The sequence below is a fragment of the Aulonocara stuartgranti genome (assembly GCF_965226115.1).
Source record: "Aulonocara stuartgranti genome assembly, chromosome: 9".
In the NCBI taxonomy this organism is placed as follows: domain Eukaryota; kingdom Metazoa; phylum Chordata; class Actinopteri; order Cichliformes; family Cichlidae; genus Aulonocara; species Aulonocara stuartgranti.
The window spans coordinates 4,549,811-4,572,191 of record NC_138960.1 but is presented as its reverse complement, the minus strand read 5'-3'; the positions used below and the strand labels follow the sequence as shown (position 1 = coordinate 4,572,191).

Below are 22,381 nucleotides of genomic sequence, written 5' to 3'. Positions count from 1 at the left end.
TGTTACTACCACACACCAAATCCGGTCATTGGTACTTCCTGAGTTGTGTAGCCACCAGGTAACAAAAGCTCAACACTGCGCCCTAGCATCCTGGAGCACTTCTGTTGTGTTTTTACGTGTTTACGTGCTTCGGGGTTTGTACGTGCTTTGTCTCTAGGGACCACCGTAAATATACTGTAACGATGGTTAAATGTTATTTTACAGTGACATGTTGGTTTTCTCTGCACACTGTTGTTATTTCTTTAAGATACATGTTTGGTTGTGCTGCAGGAAAAAGGGAGTTAATGTGTGCAGGAAGGGGAGGGGGGTCCTTTTTGTTGTGTGACTGTGCGGGGCTGAAGTGAGGTGTTGTACGAGAGCACTCTCCCCGGAGTTAACGGCCCATTTGCCTGTGTTGCCGAATAAACGGACAAACTGAGATCCAACCATCTGGTTCTTGTGAACGTTACACTGGTGTCAGAAGTGAAGAAAGAAAAAAAAACACCGAAAACGCCCGACACCCTGTTGCTGGCGACGCTGACCGTCACGAGACACAAGGATGTTGCCGGACAAGATTAAGAAGGAGACGGAGGAGAGGGAGGTTCGCCCGTGCTCGCCTGCCCATAGAGTGAGGGAAACGGCGCTGCGGCTGTCTGCTGAGGCTGTCTGCTGAGGCTGGATTTTCTCCAGGTTTGACTAGGCTCGGTAACTTTTCGCACAGTGGCCGCGATTCCGGTGGGAGGGAGTCGACCTCGCTTGGCGCGCCGTCACGTGATGTAAACAAACATGGCGGTGCCCAGCAAGTTGCGGCGAATATAAAAACGCCTAAGTTCAGCGGCAAGACGCCACGGGAAGTGTTTATTGCACAGTTTGAGCTATTAGCCTTTGCAGCTGGCTGGTCTGAGGAACATAAAGCTCTCCAATTGGCTTTGTGCCTGTGTGAGGATGCAGCTGCATGCCTGCTGCTGCTGACCGAGGAGCAAAGGAGAGATTATAATGATCTGGTTGGGGCACTTCAGAGGCACTTTGGGTAGTATAACCAACCACTGCTGCTGAGGTCGGAGTTCCACAACAGACGCAGATTGCCAGGAGAGCCCCTTCGGATTTTGGCCCATGAAGTCGAGTGTCTTTGCCGGAGGGCGTATGACAGCATGCCACCATCAGTGAAGGCGGAGTTAGCTCGGGACCAGTTCCTGCAGGCCCTGAGCCCTAAAGAGCTCCGTATGCAAACTCAGCTTGCTCGACCGGCAACACTCAGTGCAGCCCTGGAGCTAGCGTTGGAGAGGGTGATGCTTGCAGGATCCTCTGGGGGTGCTGATGACACACATGTGGTGAGGGCTATGTCAGCACCTGTGGAGCAGATGGAGATGCCAGCGGGCCTGTGCAGTTTGGTTCAGACGGCTTCTCTGCAGTCACCTTCCCCTCGGGCCGGCCCACGCCGCCGACCACAGAGCTGCTGGGGATGTGGACAAGTCGGACACCTCATCAGGCAGTGCCCCAAGCTTGCAGCGGTTCAGGGAAACGCCCAAGGGCCCGTGTAGGTGGGAGTACACGGGCCAGGGAGAACGACATCCCCACACCACCGCCATTTCCACCCGGTGCGGTCATCGCTGTGGGCTGGACCCAGGTTGGCGACTTTTGCCATGTTCCAGTGATGATTGCGGGGGTGTCCTGTACGGCCCTTCTGGACACGGGGTCCAATGCAACGCTGGTCCGACCCGATGTCGTCCCAACCGGAGATGCTGTGCAACCAACTAATGTGCGACTTAAGACTGTGACCGGTGATCTGGCCCCAATTAGAGGGAGGGGAGTGTTCCAGTTTAATGTGGGGGACCTCGGTGTGCCTTATGCTGCCTGGGTGGCTGATGTGCCGGACGCCTGCATCCTTGGGCTGGATTTTTTGCGAGCCATTGGTGGTGTACTGGACTTAGGCAAAGGCTTCCTCATACTCCCTGATGGGAAGAAGGTGCAGCTTATTCCTCCCCCAGTCTGCCCAGCATCTGCCGCGGCGTCCACCTCCACCTCGGAGACCCCCGCAAACCCGCCAGCAGAACAGCAAGCGTGGGAGGAGGAGAGGCTCTCCGCAGTGAGGAGCATGTGGTCAAAGAACTGTGAGGGGCTGACTCCACAGCAGCAAGAGAGTCTATGGCAGGTACTAAGAGAGTTTAGTGACATTTTTGCCCTGAAAGAAAGTGATGTTGGCTTGACACACTTGGTAGAGCACGTCATTGAGACCGGGGATGCCCAGCCTATTAAAGTGCGCCCCCGCCGCCTGCCCCTGGCTCATCAGGAGGCTACTGACAGAGAGTTGTGTGAAATGATGAAGGCGGGCATCATAGAGCCATCTGATAGCCCGTGGGCCTCCGCTGTGATGATGGTGCCTAAGAAAAAAAGCCCAAGGATGCGTTTCTGTGTGGACTACAGACCACTCAACAAAGTGACGAAAAATGACTCTTACCCCCTTCCCAGGATTGATGAGTCTCTCGATTTAGTAGCCGGATCCTCCTGGTTCTCCACCCTGGATCTGCGGAGTGGCTACTGGCAGGTGCCACTATCCCCTGAATCCAGACCGAAGACAGCCTTCTGCACTAACAGGGGACTATGGCAGTTCAAAGTCCTGAGCTTTGGTCTTTGCACCGCTCCTGCTACCTTCGAGAGGCTTATGGACAGTGTGCTGGCTGGCGTCCCACGGCAACGGTGTCTGGTTTACCTGGATGATCTTCTAGTACACGGGAGCTCCTTTGATGCTGCCCTGGATGCCCTGAGACAAGTGTTGGGAAGGGTGGCGGCTGCAGGCCTGAAGCTGCACCCTGACAAGTGCCACTTCATGAGGAGGGAGGTGGAGTTTTTGGGCCACAAGCTGGGTCATGAGGGCATCAGCACTTTGGAGGAAAAAATTCACACCATTACTGAGTCGCCCACACCAGCGGACCACAAACAGCTCAAAAGCTTCCTAGGCCTGGCATCTTATTACAGGAGGTTTGTGAAGGGCTTTCCCTCTATAGTCGCACCACTCTTCCGCCTGCTGCAGAAGGACTGTGACTTCATCTGGACCCAGGACTGTCAGCAGGCATTCAACACCCTCCGCAGATCACTGACAGAGTCCCCAGTCCTCGCCCCCCGGACCCCACCCTGCCTTTTGTTCTGGACACTGACGCAAGTAATGTGGGGCTGGGAGCTGTGTTGTCGCAGGTTGGGCCGGAAGGTGAGAAGGGGCTAGGTCCTGAACAGGAGTGAGCGGCACTACTGTGTCACACGACAAGAGCTGCTGGCCGTGGTGGCAGGGGTGAGACACTTTAAGTGCTACCTGTGTGGCACATCATTTGTTATCAGAACTGATCATGCTGCCCTCCAGTGGCTGATGTCTTTCAGGGAGCCAGAGGGACAGGTGGCTCGCTGGCTGGAAGAGCTCCAAGCCTTCAATTTCACTGTGGAGCACAGAGCAGGGACGCACCTCTCTCGCCGCCCATGTGCTGCAGCTGGCTGCTGTTACTGTGAGAAGCGAGAGGAGATAGAGCGGGAACTCACAACAATAGACAGAGCAACACAGCTCGCCTGCAGGGCTCTTCTGGTGGTGGATGCAGCGGAGTGGAGGGCACGGCAGGAACAAGACACTGACCTGCTGCCAGTCCTGCAGTGGCTGGAGAGGGAGGAGCAACCCCTTTGGGATGAGGTCACTGGGTTTCCATCTGTACCAGGGGGCTGTGGGCCAAGTTTGCAGCTCTCAGGCTGAAGGAGGGGGTGTTGGAGCGTGCCTGGAAGGATCCTGCCACAGGGGAGGAGAGGTGGCAGATTGTAGTGCCAAGGTCGCTGAGGTCAGCTGTGCTGGAAGCCTGCCATGGGAGCACTGGCTCCGGCCACTTTGGGGTCTCCAAAACCCTCCGCCGCCTCCTCCAGGGCTACTACTGGGGTCAGCAGTGGAGGGATGTGGAGGACTTTTGCCGCAGCTGGTGATGCATGTTCCTCGCACAAAGGGCCACAGGACCAGTCCCGGGCTCAGCTTCAGCAGCAACCAGCAGGAGCTCCAATGGAGCGAGTAGCTGTGGACGTCATGGGCCCATTTCCTCGTACAGACAGAGGAAACCGCTATGTCCTTGTGGCCATGGACTATTTTACCAAGTGGCCGGAAGCATATGCCATCCCAGATCAGGAGGCTGAGACTGTCGCTGATGTATTAGTGGAGGGGATGTTCAGCCGCTTTGGAACAGCAGAGACCCTCCACAGTGACCAGGGGTGTAACTTTGAGTCCAAGGTATTTGCTGCCATGTGTGAACGCTTTGGGATTAAGAAGACCCGCACCACCCCACTTCACCCCCAAAGCGATAGACTGGTGGAAAGGTTTAACAGGACGCTGGCCCAACAGCTAGCCATCCTTACCTCAGAACACCAACGGGACTGGGACTACCATCTTCCCCTTATCCTCATGGCCTACAGGTCGGCAGTGCAAGACTCCACCCAATGTACGCCTGCCCTGCTCATGTTAGGGAGAGAGCTGAGAACTCCTGCAGAGTTGGCTTTTGGGAAGCCCCCGGACGCGCCAGAGGCGCCACCAGGCCGGAACTACGCAAGGAAGCTGCAGGACCGGCTGGATTCTGCACATTCCTACGCCCGGGAGCAGCTGGCGAAGGCAGGCCTGCGCCAAAAGAGGAATTATGACATCACCACTAAGGGGAGGCACTTCCGTGCTGGGGAGCTGGTGTGGGTCTACAGCCCAAAGAGAAAGAAAGGACGGTGTCCTAAACTGGATAGCAGCTGGGTGGGGCCCTGCAGCGTCCTGGAGCGAGTGGGGGAAGTTGTTTACAGGGTGCAGTTGCCTCCTAGAGGGAGGAAAGTGGCGCTGCACAGAGACCGGATGGCCCCCTACAGAGGGCAATCCCTCCCCTCCTTCCCTGAGGGATATGTACAGAGCTCCCATGACCCTGCACAGAGGGACCCCCGGCCGGAGCTGCGTTCCCCTCCCTCGGACTCTTCACCTCAAAGCCCCGAAGCTCCGTGTACACCCCAGAGGCTCAGGAGGTCAAGGAGGGAACGTAGGCGACCACCCTGCCTCAGAGACTGTGTTGTTCCCTCGGGGACGAGGAACTTATTGCTGGGGGGGCCGTGTAACGATGGTTAAATGTTATTTTACAGTGACATGTTGGTTATCTCTGCACACTGTTGTTATTTCTTTAAGATACATGTTTGGTTGTGCTGCAGGAAAAAGGGAGTTAATGTGTGCAGGAAGGGGAGGGGGGTCCTTGTTGTTGTGTGACTGTGCGGGGCTGAAGTGAGGTGTTGTACGAGAGCACTCTCCCCGGAGTTAACGGCCCGTTTGCCTGTGTTGCCGAATAAACAGACAAACTGAGATCCAACCGCCTAGTTCTTGTGAACGTTACAATACTTTTATTTATTCACTCCACATAAAATGTAATAAATAAATCATATAGAGCTGGGCGATATAAGATTTTTTCATATCACGATATGTTTTTTTCATTTCAGGCGATAACGATATCTATCACGATATAAGCCAAATAACTATATTTGTAAGATTTAAATGTGCCGTTGCTCACAAGTAAAATGTGAAATAATCAGCAGCTTGTTTTTATTTAAATATTTATTTCCCATAATAAGTTCAACAGGGTAGATGTACTTAAGGAACATGAGACTTTTTCAGATAAATAAAGGCAAATATTGCAAACTACACAAAAGGCAGCCGCTAAAGCGTTTAAGTTTCAAAATAGAACAAACGAAACAGACTAAATTGTCAATTCCACTTAGAAACAAAATATTAATTCTAAAAATAAATCTTAGTTTGTTTTACAGAAGAACAGACAAAACTGACTAACTTGTCAATATCAAATAAACTGAGAACTAAAAGGAAATTCTCGATCTCTCCTTGTTGTATAGCTGAGCTTTTCAAACAGTTTTAACAGTTACTTTAGTCTGACAAAAGCCGAATGACGAATTAGCGCTTCCAGTCAGAGACTGAGGCTACGTCCACACGTACACGGGTATTTTTGAAAACGGAGATTTTCCGTTTTCGTTTTAAAAAATAATCCCGTCCACACATAAAGGCAGAAATGAAGGAAAACGCTGCTATGAACATGCCAAAGCAGCAGGTGGCGCTAGATTCCTAACCATGCAGAAATGTTGGCCAATCAGAAGTCTAGAAGCCTCGGTGGGAAAAAGTAAACAAAGCTGGGGCATAGAAGCAGAACCGAGTCGTATGTGTGGAGGGACAGTAACTGTGTGTATATGTAAGCATTTAAACACTGCAGAGAGTAGAATTAACAGTAACAGTATTGTAGAAATTCATTTCACCGAAACAATAACGTGGCGCACAGTGTGACGCATGCACCAGTTTATTGTATTTCCAGACTTGCTTTCGGCACAATTTACAGTGCACGCTACTCTGTTTTTTGTCAGACTTGAAATAGCCGAAATACCTTCACACTACGGAGCTTCTATGGCTCTTCCGTTCGACAATCTCTCCGGCATTGGAACCATCATCTGTTTTCTCTTCGGTCACGCTCGGTTGATTTTTCTAGTCGGCACACTCATTTCCTCCATTACCCGCTGGCTGCTTCCCAAACAAACACACGTGCGGCTTGGCACTTGTGCTGTACGTAACAAGTCACGCGACGTGACGCTGCGGCTGTGATTTGTTCGGCTCTGCGCTACTTAATTTGGATTGGCTGACCTTTTTTTTTTTTTTTTTTTTTTTAAGAGGACAAGAGCAGCGAGGTCTATCGCGATAGCTTAATTTCTCTATCGAGTAAAAGTTATATCGCGATACATATCGTTATCGTTCTATCGCCCAGCTCTAAAATCATATAACACAAAAAACAACTATTCACATTTCAACTTTTAACTATTTAAATTTTCAGCTTTTTCCTTTTAAACATACAGTATTTAAAGTGTAACAACACAAAACACTGCAAACCACAACACAATTAAATATAAACTAAAATATGAAAACAAAAAGAAGATGAACATCCTCTGTCATACAGGGAGTGCAGAATTATTAGGCAAGTTGTATTTTTGAGGAATAATTTTATTATTGAACAACAACCATGTTCTCAATGAACCCAAAAAACTCATTAACATTAAAGCTAAATGTTTTTGGAAGTAGTTTTTAGTTTGTTTTTAGTTTTAGCTATTTTAGGGGGATATCTGTGTGTGCAGGTGACTATTACTGTGCATAATTATTAGGCAACTTAACAAAAAACAAATATATACCCATTTCAATTATTTATTTTTACCAGTGAAACCAATATAACATCTCCACATTCACAAATATACATTTCTGACATTCAAAAACAAAACAAAAACAAATCAGCGACCAATATAGCCACCTTTCTTTGCAAGGACACTCAAAAGCCTACCATCCATGGATTCTGTCAGTGTTTTGATCTGTTCACCATCAACCTTGCGTGCAGCAGCAACCACAGCCTCCCAGACACTGTTCAGAGAGGTGTACTGTTTTCCCTCCTTGTAAATCTCACATTTGATGATGGACCACAGGTTCTCAATGGGGTTCAGATCAGGTGAACAAGGTGGCCATGTCATTAGTTTTTCTTCTTTTATACCCTTTCTTGCCAGCCACGCTGTGGAGTACTTGGACGCGTGTGATGGAGCATTGCCCTGCATGAAAATCATGTTTTTCTTGAAGGATGCAGACTTCTTCCTGTACCACTGCTTGAAGAAGGTGTGTTAAGATATGCATTGTGTGTACTCATGTTGTACTGTGTTTAACTGCATTATGGTTACTGCGGTTTAACAGAGACAGTATTTTAGTTGCCACCACAAGGAGGCACTGTTTCATTGTAAGAGCACGGATGCTGCGTCATCATGCCCCTAAGAAGAAGAAAAAAAAAAAGTATACCACAACGAAAATGGCACCCATGAGAAAAGTTTTGCCGCGTGTTGATGAGGAATAAAGTTCCCAAAATATTAAAGATATTTTTGCCTCCGTCGTCATTTTCCTTTGAGTTGATCGCTGTCGATGCTGCAATACTCAACAAGGTGTCTTCCAGAAACTGGCAGTAGGACTGGGAGTTGAGCTTGACTCCATCCTCAACCCGAAAAGGCCCCACAAGCTCATCTTTGATGATACCAGCCCAAACCAGTACTCCACCTCCACCTTGCTGGCGTCTGAGTCGGACTGGAGCTCTCTGCCCTTTACCAATCCAGCCACGGGCCCATCCATCTGGCCCATCATGACTCACTCTCATTTCATCAGTCCATAAAACCTTAGAAAAATCAGTCTTGAGATATTTCTTGGCCCAGTCTTGACGTATCAGCTTGTGTGTCTTGTTCAGTGGTGGTCGTCTTTCAGCCTTTCTTACCTTGGCCATGTCTCTGAGTATTGCACACCTTGTGCTTTTGGGCACTCCAGTGATGTTGCAGCTCTGAAATATGGCCAAAATGGAAAAGTCAAGCAAAACGTCAAGTCCTTCTTTTGGGCTCGACGGGCCCAAAAGAAGGACTTGACGTTTTGCTTGACTTTTCCATCTTGCCAAAGGAAAGGACGTTGCCTAATAATTATGCACACCTGATATAGGGTGTTGATGTCATTAGACCACACCCCTTCTCATTACAGAGATGCACATCACCTAATATGCTTAATTGGTAGTAGGCTTTCGAGCCTATCCGGTTGTTCAGTGATGACGCGACGAATCCTACTTCCGGGTCTAAAGTAGTCTGCGTTTAATATGGCTTTTGTGCTGTTAACATGTTTAATGTTATGTATTTTCTTCTATTTGATCTCAAAAAGCTCCTAAAACAGTCAGTGATCACTGTTGACCTCCCTCGGCTTTTATTACCGCTAATCATTTATTTAAGCTCAGTTTTTAAAACCTTAGGATGTAACTACAGCCCAGCCCATGCAGCAGTATATGAATGACTAACCTCGTATTGTGGATGGATTATCTCAGTTGTTCTCCTGACTGAAGTTTGGTCCTTTTACAGCATCCTGCCATGCGATTACATTTGTTTCTGACCACCGAGAACACTCACGTTAACTTTTATCGAGTGGAAAAAAAGTTAGCTTGTTTATATTATGCTAACATAGCTGTGTCGCTAGCGGTCACGTAGCACATCATTATATACCAGCTAGCCCAACTTCAGTAACCCTACAAACGTTACTGCTGTTTAGTTTTCTGTCTTCATTTATGCTGGAAGTGATAGCAGAGCTGTACGTTTTCATTTGTTTCCAAAACCCCGCAGTCAGGACATGCTATATTGTATTTAGATAGAAGCTAGCGAGCTAACATCCTGCTAACTTCTAACTCCGTTAAATGTCATAAATTCCGTTTTCATGGATGCCTGGATGTTAAACTCAATTGTTACACCTGGTAGAGCAGAACGCTGATCATTTTATTAAAGATGAAAGACCTTTGACAGTTTTTCAACTCTCAGTAATGCCATAGTGATCGTTTGATATATGGACCCGCAGCGGAGTTTAGACCCAGACACTGCTAGTGACGTCAGACTGAACAACCGGATACAGCTTGGAGTAAGACAACATGCATGAAGAGGATGATGTGGACAAAATACTCATTTACCTAATAATTCTGCACTCCCTGTTTAGGCCTGCATGAATAAACTTTCTGAATCCTTTATCATCTGCAACTGAAAATAGTTGTGGATGATTACTATACCTTTCTAATGTGACGTTGTTGTCCCTGTCTCTTTTTCTCTGTCTCTCTCTCCCGCTCTGTTCCTGTGTTACTGAGTGTAACTACCGCCCCTCCCCCTTCTTCCCAGCACAAAGCACAAGGCTCAGTACTGAGTGAAGCGGAAAAAAAAGTGCAAGAGAGATTGTGAGAGAAAGAAAAAAAAAAAAACCCACGGCTCGCAACAAGGAGCCGGCTCGCGTCGTTCACATCAAAGATCTGGCTCTAAGAGACATTTCCTTCACGACCGACACATCACTACTATAATTCATTCTTGTAAGGTTTCTGGATTCTCCTTTCACAGTACTTAAACTGTGTGATGCCTTTCACACATCAACTCAACAGCCTACTGATGGGTTTTGACATGCAGGTAGAGACGCTTTCAGTTAGTACACAAACAAAATGTCAGAATGCAAAGAGAAATCAGAAAAATGACAACAGGGGACTGAGGTTCCAGCTAGATTTTTCTTCAGTGAATAAAAACTTTTTTATAAATAACAAAAAAGCTGTCTGTGCTGACATTTTAATTACATATTCAGCAACCAAGGAGACCTTTTGTTGAAGTAGTTGGTTTATTTCTTTATACAAGGTCTGTTTTGATTGCCTCTTCATTCTGTTTTATTCTTCTATGAACAGTCTTCAGTATCTAAAGCCTATCTAAGACCCACTTTACATAACTACTTCATGCATCCTACACAGATCAGACAACTCTGAAATTCTAAAAAAAAAGTGTGAAGTAATTCAAGAGGACCCTGACTGTTCAAATCAACTTGGAAAGTGGTTTAAGGTGCAGTTGTGTAACCTCTTAACGCCCTCCAAGTCACTGGCAACCCATCTAGGGTCAGGTTTATGATTAGGTTCAGAATTTGGATTCTTTTTTTTTTATCACTTTTTATACATTTTTCATCTGTTTGGAACAGACAGAAAAATAACCTCTAGTAGTTTCTTCATTATTTCTGTTCAGCATGTTGCTTAAAAACTTGACCTGTTGGTTGCTGAACTGTGTAAATCTTCTCTCTGTTACATAGCACATATTCTCAGTATTCGCAAGTGTAACTATGTCAGTGTTCTGTAGAAACACTGACAGCACTTCAGTCTTGAGTCGTTACAGATCATCTCCTGCACCGCTCATTTATTCATCATGCACAGCAGTTGCTTACATCGATTACCTGCTTTGCTTTAGAGCCTTTGTTTGCATGTCAGTCAGTTAAAGTTACAAGCTCATTTAGCTTTTCTCAATTTGATCAAGCCATTCCCATGCTCAATCATCCAGGTAAGTAAATCCGATAAGGTTCATTATGTTCATCTGGACGTAGTGTTTCAATGGGAGAAAATTCTTCTGTCTCAGCTGACTGCAGGTTTCTCCAAACTTATAAACAGTACCTTTGCACAATCACTGAAACCAGCCCACTGTATGAGCAATAGAGTGTGGGCTCTGTTTCTTGATCACTAATATGCAAACTGTCATGACCATTGATCAACAACTACTGATCAAATACCATGATTACTATTCACAGATTTGGGGAATGGCTGCAATCACTCTTTGATCAGTGGTTGTTGGTCATTGGTTATGACAATTTGTGTACTCTGTGCAAAAAATTTGTTTCCATGCAAAATCACCATCTGATTTATAAAACGTGCATATTGGCCCATTTTGTTCTTACCGCCATGCATCATAAGTTAGTCAATCAGAATCATTTGGAACCAAAAGCCTACATAATATCTGCATACTGTCTTTTCCCAGTTTCTATCTCGTGATAAAGAGACAGTAATCTGCATCCTCCCACTGAGGTGGCTGTAGTTCAGGTAGTAGAGCAGGTCACCTACTATCCTTGGGCAAGATACACCCTAAAAAAATTTTCAGGGGCTTAGTAAATATCATTATAATTCTAAGTTAGATGACCTTGATTAAATCTTTGAAAATCACAAACGTGTTATCTTGAGTTGAAAATACTGAAAAGAATGCTTAAATTTTCTACACCAGTTTTTGAGTTGAACTGAGCTCTTTTGTTCAAGTTTATTTAAAAGAAAAAATTCTGTATTTGAAACACAGGGTGCATTATTTTAATCTACTCAATATATCTCATAGAAAGTACTCAAAATAACTGAGACACTGGTATTCATATTTATCATTGTCTTTAACTTTAATTATTAATGGTTCAAAATCAATATAATTTTGTCCCCCAATACTAACTTAAAACTTTGAGTAAGACTAATGACCTTTGGCATGTACCGCGCGCGAGGAGCATGGCCTCATGGGAGATTTTCTGCACGTTGAACGAGACAGACACACATCCACTGCAGACTTGGTAACGTTTTCAGGTAAGTGATCAATTCTTACATTAGCTGTCTTTATCCACACCGTTCTTTTATAACATGTTCTGAAGAAAGCGTTTGTCATGGTGGCTCACTTTTCGCAGCGTGTTTGTGCATGTTAATTTAAGTTTTCAACCCACTTCAGTTTGCCTACCAGCCTGGCATTGGAGCGGATGATGCCGTCATTCACCTCCTACATCGTTCCCTCGCTCACCTGGAGACCGCTGGAAGCACTGTGAGAATCATGTTCTTTGATTTCTCCAGTGCCTTCAACACCATTCTTCCCTCGGTTCTAAAGGACAAGCTGGTGAACTCTGGAGTGGACCATCACCTCACTACCTGGATCCTGGACTACCTCACCGACCGACCACAGTATGTGAGGACTCAGGGCTGTGTGTCGGACAGGGTCGTCTGCAGTACGGGGGCCCCACAGGGAACGGTTCTGGCTCCGTTCCTCTTCACCATCTACACTGCAGACTTCTCCCACAATTCCACCCAGTGCTTCCTGCAGAAGTTCTCTGATGACTCTGCAATAGTCGGCCTCATCACTGATGGGGACGACAAGGAGTACAGAGGTCTGACCCAAGACTTTGTGGACTGGTGCCAGCTGAACTACCTCCAGATCAACGCCAGTAAAACCAAGGAACTGGTGGTAGACTTCCGCAGGCACAAGCATTCTCCACTGCAACCACTGAACATCCAAGGTATGGACATTGAGGCTGTGGACAGCTACAGGTACCTTGGTGTTCATCTGAACAATAGACTGGACTGGACTCATAACTCAGACGCCCTCTACAGGAAAGGGCAGAGCAGGCTGTACCTGCTGCGGAGACTCAGGTCGTTTGGAGTGGAGGGCCCACTCCTGAAGACCTTCTATGACTCTGTTGTGGCTTCTGCTATCTTTTATGGTGTGGTCTGCTGGGGCGGCAGCATTGACCGGAATGTCCCGGTACCAGCGACCTGACTGTTTAATCGGGGGCTTTTTAGGAGCCACGTGAAAGCAGGTGTGCTCAGACATTTCTAGAAAATGGCCCTGTTGAGTCGCGGTGCAGGAGCTGCGGTAGTCACGCGGCCTGACTCACTCTGTCAGGTTGTTCAGGAGGAGATGAACAGACGTCATCAATGGCTTTGGTAACTAAGAAGACCTGCCCGCGGAACAGTTCATAGCAGCAACCATGCTGCTTAGCTTTCTAGTTCTATGTGGGGTCTTTCAGAGCATATAAGACGCTGCTTTCAGCTTTGTCCCGAACAGGGCCAGTTTTTGAGAGAACGCTGAGAGGACCGCCCGGGTCAGCAGATTACCTCATCCAGGGCCGGTCCAAAGTACTATGGGGCCTTAAGTAAATTTAGACTCGGGGCCCTACTTCCTTTCAGATCCCAGAAAATAATGAAAAAAAAAGCTTTGGTCCTTTGGGTCAAGCCAAAAGTACCATCATTTCCAGTATAGTTACTCCCAATTTACATAAATAAATGTTTATTTCAATCCAAGCTAAAATTTCTTATAAGAGATTGATGTTATGGCAGATTACTCAGTGACATGTTTTGTAATGATAAAGTTTTGATTTGTATTTTTTCAGCACCATCTTCACCACCAGGAGAAAAAAATCTGCATCAACTACAAAGTAAAGCAGGTAATTTTACTCAGAGGACTTGATGTGTTAAATTTTGGAATGATATGATATTGTTTTATACAAGCTGAGTAGTGGATGGTGATACCACCTAAATATTTATACTGGTTTTGTGGTGGGTTATTTTAGTCATACAAATGCCAAATCTAAATTTTGAGAATTTTTCCGTTCGGTAAATATATTGATGAGTTCATGGTCTGTCATCTAGTGTCACCATACTATCTTTTTATTTATACAGCATGGTGATGTGATTCAGATTATTTCAATGTGGTTAAATATTGTACTTTGTTCCATGTTGACTTATTTGTAAGTTGTATCCTCCACCTGAATTGGTAGTGAGTATTGGTTATTCAATCAGTTAATCATACAAAAACTGCGTAAATATGGTTATACACCATTCTGTCATCTTCATACTGTGAGACATATTTTCTCACAATTTTTTAGGTCACAGGTGATGAGATGGCAGTGTAAACTCTGCAAACATGAGGAGTCATCAAAAGTGTCACTACTCAAACATTATCGAGTGAAACATGGTACATTTGGTCATGGCTATTCCATACCCTGTCTTCATTTGAATTGTCCTTGCTCTTTTAAGACATGGGGTGCCTTACGCTCACACTTGTCTAGGTCTCACAGTTCGCATGAAACGGAAGAGTGTGAGGTCCCTCCAACTATTAGATGTAAAATCTGTGACTCTTTTTACCCAAACACAAAAGACTATTTTCAACATATAAATTCCCATTTGAAAAGCCATGAAACCATAGAGTGTGTTTTTGATGGTTGTGAATTTAAGACAAACATTTGTGGGACTTATGCGACTCACAGAAGTCGAAAGCACAGATTTTGTTCATGGAAGCTCTTTAAAACTAACTTGATTTCAAAGCAAACTGTCAGTACATCTAATGAAATCGTCTTACCAGCACTGGAATTAGAAGATCACGAGGACTTGGATGTCACCACTGAACTTGGTTGTGAAAGGGAAACAACAAATGAAATTTTGAAAAATATTGGTGTGCTCTTGTTAAAACTGGAAAGCATCTATAATGTTTCTGGTAAATGTGTGGATGACTTGGTGGAACAGCTCAGTTATATCTGCACATTATCACTTCAGTATATTTCAAAGTCAATAAGTGATATTCTTATTAAGAATAACTGTAATATTGATCAGTCTTTTGTCAGTGAATTGGCTGAAAAAATATGTCACTGTAGTCCTTTATGTTCAGCCCTTAGTCCCGATGGTCCCTTTGCTTCAAGATATAAGAGACAGAAATATTTCAAGGAAAACTTCTGTGTTATTGAACCAGTAGAATACTGTTTGGATCCAGAAAAGAATTCCACTTTTCAGTATGTGCCTATTCTTCAGTCCTTGCAGCTGTTACTGAGTAAAGAAGATGTTAACAGTATATTAACTAGACATTTGAACACTTCACAGTTATCCTCTTTCCACGATGGACAATATTTCAAGCAAAACCAACTTTGTGCTATTGAAGACTTAAGTATTTCCCTTGTTCTCTATGTGGATGACTTTGAAATTTGTAATCCACTTGGGACTTCAAGAAAAAAACACAAAGTCACAGCTGTGTACTGGGTACTTGCTGATATACCAACTGAACTGAGATCACAGCTAACATCAATTCAATTGGCTCTCCTGTGTAAGGCAAGTGATGTTAAAACTTTTGGCTATGAAACTGTTCTCGAGCCACTTTTAAAGGATCTCGTAACATTAGAGAGAGACGGGATTTTTTGTTCACAGCTTGGTAGATATATCAGGGGCACTGTTTTTTGTGTTTGTGCTGACAATCTTGGCGCTCATTTTCTTAGTGGACTCGTGGAAAGCTTTTCTGGACATTACATCTGTAGATTTTGCCTTGGAGACCATTCAGACTTTCAGCAAAAAGAAGTTCGTTCAGGAGCTTTTCCACCAAGAACAAAAGAGAACTATGATCTACATGTCCAAACCATAAAGGAAAATTCCTCCTCGGTTCATTTTTGTGGTGTGAAGAAAGGTTGTCCATTAACAGGGAAATTAAAATATTTCCATTTTGTCACAGGGTATCCTCCAGATCTTTTGCACGACCTTTTTGAAGGCATAATTCCACTAGAATTAGCATTATGCCTTCATGTGTTTATCCGTAAACGTTACTTTTCCTTAACTGAACTCAATAACTTCATAACAGAATTTCCTTACAAATGGACCGATAAAACAGATCGCCCCCAAATCATCCCCCTAAATTTTTCCACTCGCAAAAGCATTGGTGGCAACGCACATGAAAATTGGACGTTATTGAGACTATTACCTTTTATTATTGGGGAAAAGATTCCCAAATGATGAAGCATGGCAAGTTCTTATGACTCTAAAAGATATAACTGAACTTGTTGTGTCCCCTATTCACAGAGAGGAAAGTATTTGCTACTTGGACACACTTATATCTGAACATCGCAACAGGCTATTGGAGGTTTTCCCAGAGCAAAAACTAACTCCAAAACACCATTTTTTGGAGCATTATCCTGACTTGATCAGAGGATTTGGTCCATTAGTATGCCTCTGGACTATGCGCTTTGAGGGTAAACATAGTTTCTTTAAGAAGGTTGTTAAACACACAAACTGTCATGAATCGCTGTGTGGCAGGCAAGCAGGAGTGGTGGACCCAAAATGCAGAACTCAGACACGGAAGTGAAACTTAAGGCGCAGCTTTATTGCTGGGAAAAACCTCGTACAAACTAAACTCACCAAAAGAAAACCAAAAATCAGAACAGAGGAACCAAGGACTGAAACACTGGAAAGAAACACTAAACTGGAGCAGGAGACCAAACACTAGGAACATAGAAGCAGAACACACAGCTAGTTGAGGGTACGACGTGACACTGACACAGAGAAACACAGGGCTTAAATACACAGACGGCAGTAATCAAGGGATGAGAGACAGGAGGGGAACACACCTGGGAGAAATCACAGCTGACGAGACAGGGGAAACGTAAACTGAGCACACTCACATATGACACAAACCTTCACAATAAAACAGGAAACTCAGACACATGGAACCAGACAAGACATTGAACTAAACAGACAGATTCACAAACAGATGGGGTGACACCATAGACAGAGACAGACTCAAAGGCAGACCAAATATAACACACAGAACTCAAACAATAATAATCATCATCATCATAAACTAGAAAATGATAACTAAAAGCACTGGGTCACCGACCCAGGACCATGACACAAACAGCTTCAGAAATGTACTATTGTCACTTGCCTCAAAGCACCAGATGATGATGGCATACTATTCAGATGGTAATGCATTGAAGCCATCAGTGTGTGTCACTAAAGTATCATCTCTTCCGTTGGAACTGCTTGATGTAGAAATACAGCAGTGTCTCAAGGAACTTTATCCAACACAAGCCTATGTGAATTTGACCAACTCTCTGACTCATCATGGAACTAAATATGCCTCAGGAATGGTTTTGCCTCATGGATCTACTTGTGGCTTACCTGACTTTGTGGAGATTTTACAGATTGTTGTCTTAAGCAATGAATTTCTTTTCATTGTGAAGTTGCTCAACAGCTGGTATGATGAACATTTTAGGGCATTTATTCTGGATCCTTCTGGGAAAATGACCTTAATACATCCCAGAGTACTTGGTGACACTTACCCCTTAACACCATATCGTGTTGAAGGCAAGCAAATGGTGTCAATAAAACGTCACATTGTTTGTTAGTGTAAGGGGAAAGACTCAGATACCCCCTTTCTTTTTCTTTTTTCTTGTGGTTTTTATTCTGCAGATGGACTCCGTTGCCTTGAAAGTAATTTTTGGACAACAGAGTGAGAAGCTTGTGCTCTCTTCAGGAATACCCAGGACTGTTGAGGAGTGTCATGAGACAGTGAGAGAGACATTTGGGCTAGTTGAGGATTTCATATTGCACTATTATGATGACTCATTTGGAGATTTCTTTACACTTCATTCTCCCAACCAAATCAAAGATAGGGGTACAGTCAAAGCTGTGGTCATTCCATCAGTAGTGCTTACATTGATTCCTCAGTGTGAAAATCCCTCAGATGTAAGTTCACTGAATGAAAGTTCAAGCTCTTCAACCTATAAAACCACAGAGGACCAAACAGATGGATCATCTCTGTCTTCAGACAACACTGTCATACTCTCCCCTCTTCAAAGTCCTCTAAAGACTACATGGCCAGATGAAATTGTCATTCCACTTTTCTCTGTGGCAACAGAGACTGTACTGAAAAATGCCAATGAAGTCTTTGTTCAAAATGGCACTGTGCTGAACAATACTTCAGTCAAGTCAGATATAATGGAAAAATTAGCTGATTATATGTACAGCTACACAGCCTACCCTACTGGCCTTCAGATTGGAGAAGTGGCAGAGGCTCTGGTCAAAAAGCATCCATGTCTGACAGAGCCAGGCAGTCGTAATGGCTGGATGGGATGGATGTATAGTCTTAAATACAAGATGGGAAATTACAGGTCAAAGTTAGGAAGTCTTGGAGTTCCAGAGGTTACTTGCAACTCACTGAAGAACAAGCACCCTGATGACAAGGCTCCAGCGAAGAACATAAAGAAGGCGCGGAAAGGAGAAGTGCTGTTTCTGCCACACTATCCAGGACAAGATGGTAAAGAACAGCAAGAGCTGGAGCGACAACAACTGATTGATGAGTGTAAGAAGAAAAACAGCACAGCCATCAAGGATTTAATGTGCAAAACCTTTGCACATAGAAGACATGATATTATCAGCCAACAGCTGAGTGTCAACGACATCAAGGACAGATGGCCGGCGTTGTTTGACGTCTCCCAAGTAAGTGTACATTTAAAGGGATATCCACTTGTAAATAAAATTTGGTCTGTTAGATCCCCCATCATAAGATAAGTGAGGAAAAACATGTTGCTACCATCCTAGTGATTTTGATGATCTTGCAGCAGCCAGGTTGCTTTAATTTGTCATAAGACTCTAGAATCGCTAGGAATTTGAATCAAAATGAGGAATCTGAATCAAAACCAGAATGGTTCTAATTGAAACCATTCCCAAGCCTATGGAACAATAAATAATTTCCGTTCACTTAACTTGTTTTAGGCTAAGCTAATGTAACCTGACTGAAGAATGATTGGGCTGATTGCAAAGTGCCTTTGTCTCACTTATCTAACTCTGGAGCACATAACGACAGACTAGATTTTACTGAAGAGTAAAGAGTGAAGAGTAATTTAATATTTTTATGAAACGTTGGTTACGTATTGTAACCCCAGATTCTATGAGTATAGGCGCAGCCCTTTAAGTGGGTATTCCCCTTGTGCGCGCAGCACTGAAGTATTTTAGTCCACGCCCACCTGCTGTGTGGGCCTCACCCTGGTCTAGTATAAGTTACGGTGAGACCAGGAAATCGACTCTGCCGTTTTTCTTCAGCCAGCCAGAAGATGTCCAGCGAGACCATCCGTCTGTGTCCATCCTGCCAGACCGGCTACATCATGTCGTATGACCGACATGCCGTCTGCGTGGGCTGCCTCGGTCCTCACCATGCAGACCTCGCCCTCACACCTTAATCCTATTGCCGCTCCTGTTAGCTCCTCCCGCCAGAGGAAAAGCAGCGGAGGTCAGCCTTTTTCAAGGCTGATGCTGAGGAGGCGTTCCCGCTAAGAGAGAGGTACTTGCTGGAAGAAGCCATCGAGTTCTTCGATGGTGGGCCGGAATTGGATGATTCCACCCACCGTGAGGAAAACGGCAGTGGTAGCAGCTCCACTGCCTCCCAGCTGGGCAGCCTGGCGACAGAAGGGAGGCGGATGAGCGGACGCTCATCCACCCCTGGCCTTCACATGTCGGCGAGGACGCCGCTCCCAGTTGTTGGTGCGCTGCTCCTGGATCTGCCTGGCATCATCCAGGAGGCAGCTGGTGAGAAGGGACTTTCCGTCCCTCAGCCTGCTCCACCCCCCATTGGATGATCTGGCGGGAAGGTATGGCTCCGCTCACTCTCGTTGCCCAGATCCCATCTGGCCCCAGTTCCCGGCGGTGATGACCTACCTCTCTGAGGCAGCAGCAGAGCCAGCGAAGATTAGAGCGCCGGTCTCTACCTAGGGCTACACAGAGGGCTTCACAGACCGGAGTTTTCCGCCTGTTCCCCCTCTAGAGCCGAGCCTCGCTTCAGTTTTCGGCACCAAAATGACCAAGGTCGTTGGACAGCAACCGGCCCATCCCGCCAAACTTGACCAGCTGATAGCAAGGCTCACTGATCGCGCACATCAATGCACTGTTCAGTCAGCTGCAGTGACTAACAACACTGCCTTGCTAGCGTTTGTCATCTCCAGGAAGGTGGAGGAAGCAGAGCTGCCAGAGGAGCTGAAAGGCTTTCTCTGTAAAGCCGCTGACACGATTCTGAATATTTGCGCCACTTCAGTGGAGGTGTGTTCCTCTTGCATCGCTGCCTGGCAGACGATGGTTCAGAGGGCAACCTGGCTCCGCCTCTTCCCTCCAAGATTATACAATCTCACAGGGAAATAGTGCAAGCAATTCATAACATAAAATTTAGAAGCTTAGTGGAAGATAATACTTTATGTTGAGGCTTTAGTCTGCATACTGAACAACTCCACTTATATGGATTTATGTCTGGATGAGTAAATTAATCTTTTGCATGTTAGAAAATAAGGTCCAGGTTGCAAAAAATGGTAGTTCCACTTAAAGATTTTTTTTTTGATTGAATCAGAATTTTGGCCTTCAGATTTTTTGTCCTTGATTTTTTGTCCTCTCCCATCCAGGCCAGTGCAGAGTTTCATAGGATCACGACCCTGAACCTTGAACCAAAGTTCATGTCATCGTTGGACTTGTATTCATGCAAACTCCTGTCCTTGTTTCAAGCCAAGAAAGGTGCTGCTGGACAACGCCACAGGGCACAGTTAAACCTTCTGCTTCAGGTAAGGAAGATTGCATTTTCTAACCACAAAAACGTTCCAACACAGCATTGAAGAGGCCCTTCCACTAAAAATGGCTTTTCTTAGGTTTCTGTTCAATATTTTAGCTCCACAGGTGTTCTTACCTTGATGGTGGGTGTGAAAACAGGTCAACAACAGAAAAAAAATAGTTATGTTTAAGCTAGAAATGATAAGTCATGTTTTAAATGTGCAAATTTTGCCTCAGTTGAGACTTCCTGTTTTACAGAGTGGAAATTCCATCGAGAAAAAACAAGAAGTCATCATCAAATGTCTCATTGACCATCTGGGAGAGGATCCAAGTGCCTTAATCAAAACCTTTGAGGTTGGTGCAATAAATCTGTTTTAGGAATATTAGTAGTTTATTTTAGCTTGTGAGATCATAGAAAAGTGTTAAGATACTGTTCTAAAGGAAAAAAAAACACTTCAAAGCATACAAAAGAATAGCATTTGCTCAAAGACTTTGGAGCACAGTGTCCACATATTATGAGTACCGGTGATGGCATACAAATGAAACTTTTTGTTTCAATGTTTGGAAATATGTGAGCTGAAAACAGTTCTTTCTCTTTTTAAAGGACGGTGCTGTTGCTGTCTTTGTTGAAGAGGCTTTGGCTGAGGAGGTGATGAAGATTTACCTGCTACAGAATCAAGACAGGTCAGGCGAATCTACTGATGTGGGTATTGTTATTGAAGGCGTTACTGTTCTGGGCAAACTTGGGAATCTGAGCAAAGCCTGTTGCTATCTTTTGGGACTGTGCTATGCTCTGGATCTGAAATACCCCAAGAATTTCAAATGCACATTCGAAGCATTTCAAAAAGTGTTCATGGAGCTGGATCCAGGAAACCTTTCTGTCAAGGTTCAAAGACTGAAAAATGACCTCTGTTCATTGTAGACAAAATTTCACAGGGCTGTTCTTAAAGTGTTAGACTTGTTAAGTGACATGTAATGCTCATCAAAAGGTTCAGTTGCGGCATTACATTGTGTTGACATTCCTGTTCATAAATAATGTTTGTACCATAAACTGTTTTTGTATTAACTTTCCAGATTCACATTAAGGTGTAAATGGGAGAGTATCTTCTGTATGGTTTTTTTTTTGTTTTGTTTTTTTTTTGTTTTTTTTTAGCGCAATCCTTTTTGAAACCTTTTTATTTAAATTATGGATGTTTTTTGGTCACTCTTTAGTTATAATCTTCCCAATTTTTTGGAATCAAAATAAGATGTTCAAAAACTATGTCACAGTGCAAAAGTTTTGTTTTTTTCAGGATTTATATTTTTTTGGGATCTTAATTTTATTTTTGTCATTTGACCTTTTCTGAAAAGGTAAAGCACTGCGTTCACTTGAGCCACTTTTATTCTTTGTATGGCAGGTACATTTTTCTTGTTGTTAGCATCAATATGCCAGTTTTACAGAGTTTTGTCAAGCATGCCAATTTGGATGCAATTTTATTATATAAGGCTGTTGTGACTGAAATTTTATCCAAGTTCTATCCACTGAATGTAGAACAGATTTCAGCTCACTGTGTTCAGAGAAGGAATCTGCTAAATGTGTGATTCACAAAAAAGCTGTTTAAAATAAATCATTGTGAACAATGATGAACTGACGTGGTTCTTTTTTCCTGTGTGTGTGTGTGTGTGTGTGTGTGTGTGTGTGTGTGTGTGTGTGTGTGTGTATATATAAATAAAAACACTTAATTGTAATTAACGTTTTTGCTTAAGTTAACTTAAAAATATTAAGTAAATTGAACCATTATTTAAAAACAAATAATTGTAATGGTGTTGGTTAAATGTGCCAAGCATTTCAGCATTTCCTAATTAATATTTTATGTATTTTGAACTTTTGGTTACTGTTGTTTTAACTTACATTTTCAATT

The 22,381-nt window shown here is 44.3% G+C and overlaps 1 protein-coding gene across 1 annotated transcript in view; it reads left to right on the top strand.

Annotated features, from left to right (window-relative positions):
* The window catches only part of LOC309714891 (uncharacterized protein), a 28,732-nt gene extending 6,615 nt beyond the window's left edge, over positions 1 to 22,117 (top strand). Inside the window, exons 2-7 of the mRNA XM_082547619.1 lie at positions 12,097 to 12,655; positions 13,529 to 13,582; positions 17,364 to 18,392; positions 20,339 to 20,494; positions 20,739 to 20,834; positions 21,085 to 22,117. Coding sequence (XP_082403745.1) covers positions 12,196 to 12,655; positions 13,529 to 13,582; positions 17,364 to 17,407 — 558 coding nt within the window. The 5' untranslated portion in view covers positions 12,097 to 12,195 and the 3' untranslated portion in view covers positions 17,408 to 18,392; positions 20,339 to 20,494; positions 20,739 to 20,834; positions 21,085 to 22,117. The remainder of the gene's footprint in view (positions 1 to 12,096; positions 12,656 to 13,528; positions 13,583 to 17,363; positions 18,393 to 20,338; positions 20,495 to 20,738; positions 20,835 to 21,084) is intronic.
* The last annotated feature ends 264 nt before the right edge of the window (positions 22,118 to 22,381 follow it).